Below are 12,899 nucleotides of genomic sequence, written 5' to 3'. Positions count from 1 at the left end.
CCCTTCTAGGTATTTTCCCAAGAGTTAAAAACATGACACCACAGTGATATATGCATACCCATGTTTATAGCAGCACAATTTATAACAGCTAAATCTTGGCAACAGCCCATATGCCTATGAAATGACAGATAAAGAAAATACGATATTTATATACTATGGAGTCCTGTTCTGCCACAAAGGAGGATAAACTTGAGTCATTTTTAGGTAAATGGATGCACCTCGAGACCATAATCTTGAGTGAAATAAATAAGACATGGAAATTTAAATACTGCATTGCTTCACTTGTGTGAGAAACTCAGGGGTTAAATAACCAGCATAATGGAGAACAGATTTGGGGAGCTGGAAGAACATGTTCAGAGGAGAAGGGGAACAAGGGAGGGGGGAAGGAGAAAGAAAGAGTAAAGAAAGGAGACTGAAAGGAAAAATACGGAAACAAAACTTCTGTAACTGGGTAGTTGAAAAAGCAGGGTAAGAAGGGAAATGGGGAAAAAATAAGTAAGATATAGGCGGCCTCTCCTTGCATCCTGTGCGGCTACAGCCTCCATCCCCTCTCAGCTCTCGGAGTCGCCCCTGGCGCCGCCGCCCGACCATGAAGACGCGGGCCCGGCCGCCTAGGTGCTCTCTCCGACGCCAGGGCAAGGAAGCCTCTTCTCGGCTGGGTCTGCTTCACCTGCTTCCCTATTCCACTGATGAGGATCAGCCCACGGTGAGCCGCTCAGCCCTGCACTGTTGTACCAGTGTTCCAGGTCCCATGTAAAAGTGCAGCTTGAACAGCCCCTATCCAATACCTGGAATGTTCCAAAATTTGAAACTTTTCAAGCACTGACATGAAAGTCGGATCATTCAATGTACACAAACTTTGTTTCATGCACAAAATTAGTTAAAATTATGTAAATAAAATGTTGTGTCACACTACCATCAGCCCATGTGTGTAATGTGTGTGTGAAACATGAATAAATGAATTTCTATTTAGATTTGGGTCCCACTCCAGAGATACATCGTTACATATAATGTAAGTATGTGCTTTTACTTGATCTCTTTGGTAATATAGAAAGCCAGTTTGGGCATTTTATAAATGGGGAAAGAAGGCATAACAAAATTAAGTCTCAGATAAATTAGTTAGATGAGGAAATAAAAAGTAAAAGATATCTTAAGGCAGCTTTTGTTGCCATGTTGTCATTTATAGGAGTTCAGTCCTGGGAGAGATCCTTGTCCTCACTGTGGGTCTGTTGACTTTAAACGTATTGTTGGGCTGGGGATTTAGGTCAGTGGCATAAGCACCTGTGTGGCAAGTGTAAGGTCTTAAGTTCAATTCCCAGTACCAAAAAAAAAAATGAAAATTAAAATTTTAAAAAAATGTATTGTTTTTGTCAGCTCATTGGGATACTGAAATGGTCATAATTTATATCATAATAGGCAAGAGTCCCTTTTGTGTATACTATTAGTAGGACTGATAGCCTACTCTAAATTATAATAGGAATTTGAATTTATTGAATTGGGTTCATTTTTTCTCTTCAGTGTGATATATCTGGAAAGTGTATTTAACATGTAACCAAAGTTAATTAATTTAACGTAGAAGGGCTGGACTTAATACATAACTTAGTTTTTTCTAGAGGCCAGAGGACGGTGGTTTGGCCAGTATTTCTGTTGTTTACATGTTCCTCCTTGGTGAATACAAAGCAATTTATTTTTGCCCCTTGCTGTGTTGGGAACTGAGCCTCGGCTTGTGTATGCTAGGTAATTGCCTTACTAGTGAGCTACATCTTCAATTTTGTTTGCTTTGTAATGCTATTTATTTCCTGGTTTTGATTTATGTAAAAACGTTTTCATGTAATTATTACTAGGAATTTCATGTCAACATTTATCATGTCATAAATTTCCTGGGTATCCATAATCTTTGTATTATCAATTTTTAAATAATGAATTTTATGTTCAAGAACATACCATACTTAGGGCATTTTTTAAAATGCTTTTTGCTAGCTTACAATTTCTTTAGTACATTTGTTAAACTTGTACATTTGTTGATAAATTTTATTCATATACACTGTATTCTTTTGTTCTATCACCAAATGGGCTGTTTCCTTCTGCTTAGTTTTCTAAGTATGTTGATGTCATCTGTAAGTAATTTTACCTTTTTTCTTCCACTTTTTATGCTCCTGCCTACCTTTGCAACTTGAATTGACTAATGAATCATGTTAAATAAAAGTGATAGTTATAAGAGAGCACATAAAAAAAAAAGATATTATGTACAGGTACAGATTCTCTATGATGCCTGTGATCAATATGTATGACAAATGCGTAGTAATAAAAAATAAAGTTAAAAAAATTTAAAAACGAAATAGGGGCTGGGGATTTAGCTCAGCGGCAAAAGCGCCTGCCTGGCAAACGCAAGGTCATGAGTTCGGTTCCCGGTACCGGAGAAAAACAAAAACAAAAACAAAAACAAAAACAAAAACAAAAACAAAACAAAACAAAAGAAATAAAACTTTTTAGCCCAGCCCCTCCTCCAAACAGAACAAGGCAAGAGGCATCACAATCACGTGTTTTAAATCATACTACCAAAGCTATAGTGATAAAAACAGCATGGTACTTAACAAAAAGAACAGAAAGAGTACCAGACATGTGGATCAGTGGAACAGAACACAAGATGCAGAAACAACTCCAAGCATATTAAGTTACCTGGTCTTTGACAAAGTGCTCAAAAACTTATGCTAGAGGAAAGGAAGCCTCTTTAACAAACGGTCCTGGGAAAACTCCCTATCCACATGTCGAAGATTGAAATTAGACCCATATTTCACTCCTTGTACTATAAAATTAAAATGGATCAAAGATCTCAAAAAAATCAAAGATTTAAATTTTTTTTTTTTTTGGTTTTTCTCCGGAACTGGGAACCGAACTCACGACCTTGCGCTTGCCAGGCAGGCGCTTTGCCGCTGAGCTAAATCCCCAGCCCAAAGATTTAAATATTAAAACAGAAACAATCTGCTAAAAGATATAATAAGTAAAAATGTTTATTTGTTTGTTTTTTTGAGACAGTGTCTTGCTATGTGCAGTTCGGGCTGGCCTTAATCTCACTATGTAGCCCAGGCTGGCCTTGAACTTCAGAGATTCTCCTGCCTCAGCCTCCTGAGTGCTGGGATTACAGGCATGTACCACCATGCCCGATCATGATAGGTAAAACTCTTGAAGACATGGTTGTAAGTAAGGACTTTCTGAATAAAACCCCAACTGCACAAGAAATAATACCAACAATCAACAAGAGGATCATATCAAATTTAAAAGCTTCTACACAGGGCCTAGGGATATAGCTCAGTGGCACAGCACCTGCCTGGCAAGCACAAAGTCCTGAGTTCGATTCCCAGTACCCACTCACCCCCCAAGAAAGCTCTGCACAGCAAAGTAAACAACCAACAGAGTGAAGAGAACCTACAGAGTAAGAAAAAAATTTTATCTGATATTCCTCAGACAGAGGACTAATATTCAGAATTTAAAAAGAACTCAAAAAAATTAGACCCCATAAAATAAAGGATCCAAAAAATGGGCAGTTGAAATGAACAGATACGTCTCAGAAGAAATACAAATGGCCAGTAAATACATGAAAAGTGTTCAACATCTCTGTCCATTACAGAAAGGAAAAATGAACACCAAAATTGCATCTTATTCATAAAGAATGGCTATCATCAAGAATCAGGTAACAACAAATGCTGGTGAAGCTATCGGGAAGGGCACAGGTGTCTACATTGTTGGTAGGAAGATGAACTAGTAAAACCATTATGGAAATCAGTATGGAGGTTCCTCAAAAAGGTAAAACAAGAAATTCCATTTGACCCAGCTATTTTCCTTCTACAGATAGTCCCAAAATAATTAATGACATCATATTACAGTGATACATGAATACCCATACTTACAGCAACACAAATCATAATTGGTAAGTGTTAGAAGTGGCCTATATTTCCACCAATGGATGAAGGATAAAGAAAACGTAGCCCAGGATGGCCGCAAACACTCAGCAGCAATTCTAAAATATGTAAAAGACTGTAGGTACTTTAAGACTGAAATTTTGCACGATAAAATTTTCCCTATATATTTATTTCAAAATCTGTGTTTCTAAAAAGACATGAAAAAGTCAGTACCTAAAGAGATCAATCTTTGCCAACAATCCACTTATTCCATCAAAAAGTACATATAAAAATATTTTGCAAGGTATTATTTTCAACTGAAGTTTTTATCCCTGCTCTAAATAGCTAAAAGCAAGAAATATGACACGAATCTGGGCAAAGTAGAACATTATAAGTAGAATATTCAACAATTTTATTTGAAAAATAGCAAGATAAAAAGAAATTTCTTTGTAAAGAATGTATTTAGGCTGGGCGTGGTGGCACACACCTGTAATCCCAGCACTGGGGAGGCTGAGGCAGAAGGATCGTTGTGAGTTCAAGACCAGCCTGGGCTATAAAGTGAGCTCAAGGCCAGCCCGAACTGCATAGTGAGACCCTGTCTCAAAAAGTCACAAAGGAAAAAAATTTAAAAAAAAAGAATGTATTTATTAGCAACACTGTAAGATTGCCTTCATGATAATATCAAGAATTAATTCTCTTGCTAACTGTCCTATACACTATACATGCTACAAAAGGAGGGGGTAAAAACACTACTTATTCATCAATAAAAGCAGGTTATATATTACATCTTAAAAACTTGTAATATCAAAAAAAGCAAAGACAAAAAATATTTTAGGAGGAAATACAAACTCAAATATACGTATTTTTGTCAGCTTAGTTTTGGGTCTCTACAAATCAGCCTAAGCATTCTTGGCATATATCAGAAAGATCAGTAGGTTTCTCCAATGTCCTAAATATTTTTCCCTTTGCATGATCTGTGTCTCATTATAGCAACCTAGAGTAATATTGAGATAACTCAAACAGAAAGAGATATTATCACTTAAAACTGCTTGAGCAAATTTGGGGCAACTAGTAAAAGGAAAAGTTGTACAAGCCACAGTGTGAGGGCAGGCCACCATGTAAGAGCAAATGCAGCAGCCATAAATTTGCTCTTTTATAACTGAAGACTGTAGACATCCACACAACTGTTGTCGACTCCAAACAGGTTTTATTATTCCATAATCACAGCCTAAATTAGACCGAAGTCCTTTTACTTCAGTTTCAAAACTGCAATACTTTCCTACCCTGCCAACCTCAAATACTGTGCTTTCATCTTTTCTTTTTATCATCATCCTCACTTTGAAGTAAACTCCACAATGTAACCTATAGCTTTCTCTAGAAATACTAAATTTCCATTGCATATTAAGTATTCCACAAGGGAGGAGCTATACAGATGTTTAGATGGAAGTAGTATCAAGTAAGTAATAACATAAAATATTACAACAAAAAAATGGCTATTTTCAATTTGAAAAGTTACATTATTTCCTACTTTAAAGATCACACTTCTATTACAACTTTCACAGTACTTTTGTTCCTACAGTAATCTTACCTTTCTTTATATAATCATACTATGAGCTTTAAAACAAATTTTAAGCCAGAACAGGAAGAGGTTCAACTTCACAATGTTATCAATGTTCATATTAAAACAATGTAAGGATATTTTAAATATTTTAAGGGGTAACGGTAGTTCAAGAAAGACAACATTTCAATCTTAACTATAAATTCTAAAAAGAATGTACAGTGAGATATGCAAGAGCCTTGCTTTGGCCTAAAAATTAAGTAAGATGCCCTCACCTCATTTTTCCTTTTGAAGTAATATCTACTCGGACAGGATCAAACTTGTACGCTGGAGAACTAACTTCTACTACGTAAGATCCAGAAGGTATATCATGAACAACAAAGCTGCCATCTGTCCTGGGGGAAGAAAGAAAAGCTCCTTAGTCACTCTGATCAACACCTTAGTCTTTCCTTATGTTTTAAATCCTCTGTTCATTCCTAAAGCAATCCCACCCCTATAACATTAAAACCATCTGACCAAAAACAAATAAATAAATAAACCCAAGGAAAAAATGTGCCAAGATTTGTGCTACATTTCATCTTCCACAATTACACTAAATGGGTTCTGAAAATATTTGTGACCTCTTAAAAGTAGCAGAAAACCCTGCCATAGGAAGTACAATAATTCCTTCTATGTGTAGAAATGACAGGTAGCAGGAATACCGTTCTTATTCATTAAAAGGAAACAATATCTACTATTACAGTACTATGGTCCACATTTTGCCAATCCCCTAAACGAGTTCTTACTATTAAAAATGGCAGCCTGTTATGCACCCTGGGAGGCTGAGACAGGAGGGGCACAAGTTCACACCCAGCCTAGGCAACTGAGCAATTTAGTGAGACCTTATCTCAAAATGTACAAAGGGCAGGGAGCTAAGAACATAGCTCAATGAGAAGTTCTGGGTTCAATTCCCAATCTCCAGGGAGGTAGAAGGGAGATTCTGTTGCATTTTGTTTTAATTTGTATTTTGTTGGGAGTTTTTTCTTCTTTACAAACAGTAAAAAGGATTTACATAGTATTTATTCCACTTATTAGAAACAGTCACACTCACTTTAGTTACTTTTTTGAGAACGTGTACAAGCACAAAATGTTTATGTATTTAAAACCATCCATCTTTTCTTCTTTACTGATTTCTTCTAAACCTGCTGAATTTTAAAAAACTACCCTATCAAGAACTGATATAGCCGGGTGTGGTGGCACACGCCTGTAATCCCAGCACTCGGGAGGTTGAGGCAGGAGGACTGTTGTGAGTTTGAGACCAGCCTGGGCTACACAATGAGCTCAAGGCCAGCCTGAACTGCACAGTGAGACACTGTCTCAAAAGACAAAAAAAAAAAAAGAACTGATATAATTTGGCAGGTAAAAGTTAATGTCTTTGGAAAATGAGAAACTGCTATTCCAAAAGAAAAGTCTGTCTCAGGGTAACAAATGCTCTGAAAAGGACCAAGTACATCAGAAAATCCCCACTATCATAATAATGTTAAAATAATGCTTCTTAAATCTTTAGGGTCTTTGATAGTTAAAGGAGTAATTAATTGATCCTGGTTATATCCACAATATTTACCAGAAGATAAAAAGAGAAAGTGTTTCTTGTAACTTCAAAGAACACATTAAACTACAACAAAATCAAACATAAAAGTCCAACAAGTTAACCTATTCTTGGGGTGGACATCTCCCACCTTCCTCCTGACCCACTCTGCAGCCTTCGCTCCACAGAACGCAAGAAGGCAAGAAAGCAAGACGGTACATTTTCTCCTCAGCTTTATCGGTGAGTGGGCACCTCTGACTGGCTGTGTTGCGGGCACAGCTTCTCCAAGGCAGCCCTTCTTTCCCGTGGAGTTTCCAGAAACCTCTGTGTCCCCTCCTCCCTGACGCTCAGAGACGGTAACAGTCAGGTAACAGTCACACGATTGTATCCTCCCAAGGTACAGCACAACCTGGTGGTTTCCCTATACCGTGACAACATTGTTTAATCCTTTCATTAATCTGTGAATTACTCTTATTTGAGTGCATCTACTTCTTCATGGAACCCCACTGAGCCAATTTCAAAATGTTCTTCTGACCCCGGCATGATGGAAGAGGCCTGCAGTCCCAACATGCTGAGCAGCCGAAGCAGGAGGCACACAACTTTGAGCCCAGCCTGGCCAGTTTAGTAACTTGGTGAAACCCTGTCTCACAATGAAAAAATTAAAAATTAAAAAAGCAGGGAGGATGTAGCTCAGTGCAATCTCCAGTATCAAAAAGAAAGAAAGGAAGAAAGAAAGACAGATAGATAGATTGATTCTACGTCCAGAAAAAAAGAAAAACTAAGCAGATAACTGGACAGGACTAAATGTGCACTTTATTCTAAGGTAAACATTTTACTTAAAGGAGACAACACAAGTTTTATTTAAAAAATGTTTAAACTTAGTTTTAAGATGTGTTCTTCAGTCAGGTGGACACACCCCTGTAATCCCAGCACTCAGAAGGCTGAGACAGGAAGACAGCCACGGAGTTTGAGGCCAGCCTTGGCAAGTCAGTTCAAGACTAGCCTGAACTAGGTAGCAAGACCCTGACCCAAAAATAATACAGAAAAAAAAAAAAAAAAAAAAAACCTCACCAAAAAACAAAAAACAAAAATCAAACAACAGTAAAAGGTATTCTTCACTGTGGAGGCTCTATTGAAAGAACAAATATATAAATGTACTTTTTTATATAACTAGGAAAACAAAAATAGAATGGATGTTAGGATACTAAGTGATGATTTATTTTGTAGAATCTGTAATGGCACTATGGTTTTTGTTTAAGTCCTTACCTTTTAGAGATACATAATAAATGCTTTTACAAGTGAAACAGTGTTAAACTCAGGACCATTTGAAAATATACTAGAAACAAAGTACATGAACTGTAGAGAATATATGAAATGAAACAGGAGACTGTGGTGAGTATTCAAGGACTCATATTTTTGTATATGTGTGAGATTTTCCATTATAAAAATTTCCAAAAAGTGTAGTATATAATTGCAGCATATAATCTTTGTCAAAAAAGCCCTGAAAACAATTTAAAATTCAAAAATTGAGGAAGAAAAAGGGAAAGGAGAAGAGAAGAGAAGAGAAGAGAGAAGAGAGAAGAGAGAAGAGAGAAGAGAGAAGAGAGAAGAGAAAAGAGAAGAGAAAAGAGAAAAGAGAAGAGAAGATCATGATCCAGAAGGAAGGAGAAGGGTCTGCGGGTGTAAGAGCAGTGCAGACTTCTGACTGGAGAGTCCGTCTTGTTTGACTGCACCCCAGCTTCTTCCAAAAGCTTGTACACATGCCCTTTCCCCCGTATCTCACTAGTCACCAGGACCTAATTACCTCTCCCTTTTGGTCCCTTGCCGTCTATCTATCCTGTGTCCCTGGACTACTCAGGCTGTTGACAAACTCCTGTGCACAGACAGCCTGGAAGAAGTTGGACAGTCCTCCACCATGTGCCTGGCCTGCCCTCAAAGGTGTTTGCCTACAACACTCCCTGCATGGTTTGAAACATAGTTTGGGAGTATTATTCACTCATAATCCCCAGGTTCAGAAAAAGAAAATGGAGAGGTTAAACAAATTATGGCTTCTATACATAGAGATGATGTTAAGAAATGGCATGAGTACTCTTCAGCCCCAACTCCCCATACCTCCATTAGCCAAAAAAGCACACATGTAAGTCAAAATTGTGCGTTACTCAAAACAGCTACAAGCCGAATTATATACCCCTCTTCCAACAAAACTGTTACCGTAAACTCATTAATTCTCAATCAACTTTTCTATGTATATGATAATAGAATATTAACACCACGAATGATATTAAAAGCTGTTCACAAACACTAAGTGAAAAGGGCAGATTATAAAGTATTGTGTGTTTTAGGTTAAGAAGCATTGAGCTAGGTGTAGTGCGCAGGTCTGTAATCCCAGCACACAGGATCATTATGAGTTCAAGGCCACCCTGGGCTACAAAGTGAGCTCAAGGTCAGCCCGAACTACACAGCCAGACCCTGTCTCAAAAAAAAAAAAAGGAAAGAAAAAGAAGCGCTGTTACTATGTTACAACTTTCAAAAAGAAAGTTTCTCATTTTCTTCAATAAACATATTACTACTACATTATTTTAACATTAAAAATACACGCTTTTCAGCCGGCTGTGGTGGCACATGCCTGTAGTCCCAGCACTCTGTAATCCCAGCACTTGGGAGGCTGAGGCAGGAGGATCACTTCGAGTTCAAGGCCAGCCTGAACCGCAGAGCGAGACCCCGTCTCAAAAAAAAAAAACCAAAAACACAAACAAACAAGAAAAAAACGCTTTTCAAGAGAACTGAATACTGCAGAGGAAAAGTCAAATGGCCCATTAAGGCCATTTTCCAAAGCTTAGTGGGAGTTTTACCATTAAAACATTAATTAGGGTAAACCCTAAAGACTCCTCGCGCCAGATTACTAATGCCAAACATTTTGAAAATACCAGTGGTAAAAGTGTCGCTTTTATTTATTTATTTTTTGTACCAGGAATCAAACTCAGGACCTTGCGCTTGCCAGGCAGGCGTTGTGCCGCTGAGCTACATCCCCGGCCCCTCGTTGTCTTTATTAACCTGCGGTTTAATCGCTCAGGTGGGCACTTGGCTGGTGTGAACAAATCTGCACACCAAACTTAAATGTTCACATTTAAGTGGTCTACGCCACTTGCTGGTGTGCAAACCAGCCCAAACCATATCTTCCTTTCCTATTTTCTTTCATTTTATTATTTCACTTTCCACGCGGTGGTGGAAAGACTTAAAACTTCATACTTGTGCCTACACATATGAAAAGCAGACTGCTGCCAAACTGGAGAGCCAACAAATGCATCCCTTCTTCTAAAATAGGTAGAAATCCCATTCCCAGTAACAGCTAGAAACTAAAAACATGTGTAACCAATGTAGACCGTAGTTTCACATGGGCGACAAGCGTGGTTTTGCAAATCCCTCGACGAATTCAAGTGTAAAAAGAACAATAATCCCAATCCCAGGGCCCCTCACAAAAAAAACCCAAGTGCTCTGATTAGGGACTTCAGGGCACGTTAATTTTAGAAATAGTAACATCAGCCTCCCTGCCGATGTCATCACCGAAAGCCCTCTGGGCTTTGAGAATTCCCACATGTTTAGCATCTTTCTACACAACACAAAGTTACCAAAGGACTCAAATGAAGGCAAAAAGCGACCGGATTCTAAAGAAACCAGACGCGATGCAAAGGAAAAAATCCAGCAAGAGGTAAAAAGTCACCCTGTCCCCCGGGCCAAGAGCGGCCGGCGCCACACGGGGCCAACACGCGGGAGAACGTAACTGACCCCGGCGCCGGGCGCGGAGAGGCCCCGCTGCGCCCCCGCCCGCGCGGGCTCGACCTCCGGGCGCCGCCCTGCTCCGCGCCCCCTCCTGACCTCGCGCCGACCCCGCCGGCCGCCCGCCTGCTGCCCCGCGGGCACTCACTTCAGAAAGCCGACGTGCTCCTCTCCGTCTACGAGCACGCGGGCCGCCGAGATCCAGTCCTGCGGCTTCACCCCGGGGACGACCGCACGCCCCTCGATCTTGAAGCGATCTCCCGGGCCGACGCCACTGCCGCCCGAGCCCTCAGCGGCAGCGCCGGGCACCTCCGAGCTCCGGGCAGCCCCCGACAGCAGCAGCAGCAGCAGCAGCAGGCCGGCAGCGAGGCCCCACGGAGCGCCCGCCATGACGCCAACCACAGAGGCGCCCGCGGCCGGAAGCCCGTCCCCCGCCCGGAGCCGCGTCACCGTCGCAGGGCGCCCAATCCGGGGAGCTGTGAGCCCAGTCGCCTCGGCCGGAAGATCAACGAAGCGGAAGTGCGGCGGAAGTACTGCCCCCAGCTTCCGGAGTTCGGGTGGGAAAGGCAGAGGAGCGTGCGTGCGGTTCCGGAGAAACGCCGGCCCGGAAGCGCAGGTGTCGCGGCGTGTGCCCGCGGTGCCCGCGGTGGCAGAGCACGCTGTGCGGTAACGGGCGATGAGACCACGCGGGTCGAGGACCTGAAGTAGTGTCTGCAAAGGAGACGCGGCTTCCAGGAAAAACAGGTCCTCAAAAGAATGTCTTAAACACTGCCCTAGCTCGGCGTCGTGCCGCACTCCTGTGATCCCGGCGCTTCGATCCCAGCCTCGGCAACTCAGTGACTTAGGGAGATCCGGTTTCAAAATAAAATAAAAAATAAAAAAGACTGGGTATGTAGTTCATTGCAAACACCTGGAAGAGAGGAGGGGACCTCCAGAGAGACTCCCCAGCATGTAGGCAAGACCCGCGTTTGTGAGATGCTGTCTCTGCATAGAAAGTGGCTGGAAAAATACGTACTGCTAACCAGGTTGCCTTTGGTGAAAGACAGCTGACTGCGTTGTTGTCAATCAGCTCAAACTCATGAACTGCAAAAGTAAAAGGTGAGGCCTTAGGAGTTGCAATGTGGGAGACATAAGGTACGATAATTCTGAATTGGCATTTCAAAATATGCACAGGGAGCTTAAATGGGAAAGCAGAAAAGATGCCTTTGTAGGACACATTTTAGAATTGAGAAAGAATAGGTGCTGCATGATGGGCTACGTAACCTATGGAAGGCAAAGAAAAGGATGTATGTACGTAGTAAAAATGTGCATAAAACCAGCGTCCTGTAACTTCATGATAGCATGGTGAGTCTCAGGTACAAGGTCATTTATCTCTGTGCTGGAGCCTGTGGTGAAAGGGGCAGGGTGCCTGTCTTGGTCACTTTCCCCCCACTGAGACAGCGTACCAGACTCGTGCTACTTAAAAGAGGAGAGGGTTATTTTGGCTCATTTTCTTAGTCCAGAGTCACCAGCTCCACGGCGAGAAGATGAACCTGAAGGGTCTGGGGCGAAGGCTGCCCAAGTCATGGCAGCCAGGACGCAGAGAGCAAGAGGACGAGCTGGGGAGGGAGACACAGTGCACTGGTCGTACCCTGGGGACCCACCTCCCAGCCGGGACCCGCTTTCCACAAGCCCCGCCTGGGAGTCCACAAGACTCTGGGGGACACCCCAAGTCTGGATCACGGCAATACCTAAGGTTCACATTCCGGGGTGTTTTGAGTGCTGTGTAAGTCCTGCTGTGCAACAGCCCATCGACTCCATGTTTACAAGCCTCCTGGTGTCTTCCTCATGATTCTTCCCTTTGTTTTGCAGCCTTCATCCTGTTGTGAATGCTTTACAATAAGCGTAACAGCATTGGAGAGGGACGCAGTCAGTTTTGGTTGCTGAAGCTGTAGCTGACACTTCAGCAAGCCCATCAGCTACTCCAATCCTTTCAGTTTCTTGATTGAAAGGGAAGTGACTTGCCCACAGTTTTTGCTTGCCCTAAATATTGCTCTACCACACATTCCCATTGAAGATTATTGAGGGCAGTGCATGCTTTTGCCCTGTGCACTCTCAG

General features: G+C 41.4%; 1 protein-coding gene across 1 annotated transcript in view; it reads right to left on the bottom strand.

Annotated features, from left to right (window-relative positions):
* Emc7 (ER membrane protein complex subunit 7) overlaps window positions 1–11,288 on the bottom strand; it is a 22,895-nt gene extending 11,607 nt beyond the window's left edge. Inside the window, exons 1-2 of the mRNA XM_005381163.2 lie at window positions 10,950–11,288; window positions 5,733–5,852 (exon numbers count right to left, since the gene is read on the bottom strand). Coding sequence (XP_005381220.1) covers window positions 5,733–5,852; window positions 10,950–11,191 — 362 coding nt within the window. The 5' untranslated portion in view covers window positions 11,192–11,288. The remainder of the gene's footprint in view (window positions 1–5,732; window positions 5,853–10,949) is intronic.
* Window positions 11,289–12,899: the final 1,611 nt, after the last annotated feature.

This window comes from Chinchilla lanigera, unplaced genomic scaffold, assembly GCF_000276665.1.
Source record: "Chinchilla lanigera isolate Chin_1 unplaced genomic scaffold, ChiLan1.0 scaffold00015, whole genome shotgun sequence".
NCBI lineage: Eukaryota > Metazoa > Chordata > Mammalia > Rodentia > Chinchillidae > Chinchilla > Chinchilla lanigera.
Note: the sequence above shows the minus strand (reverse complement) of the source record. Positions and strands in the feature narration are given on the sequence as shown.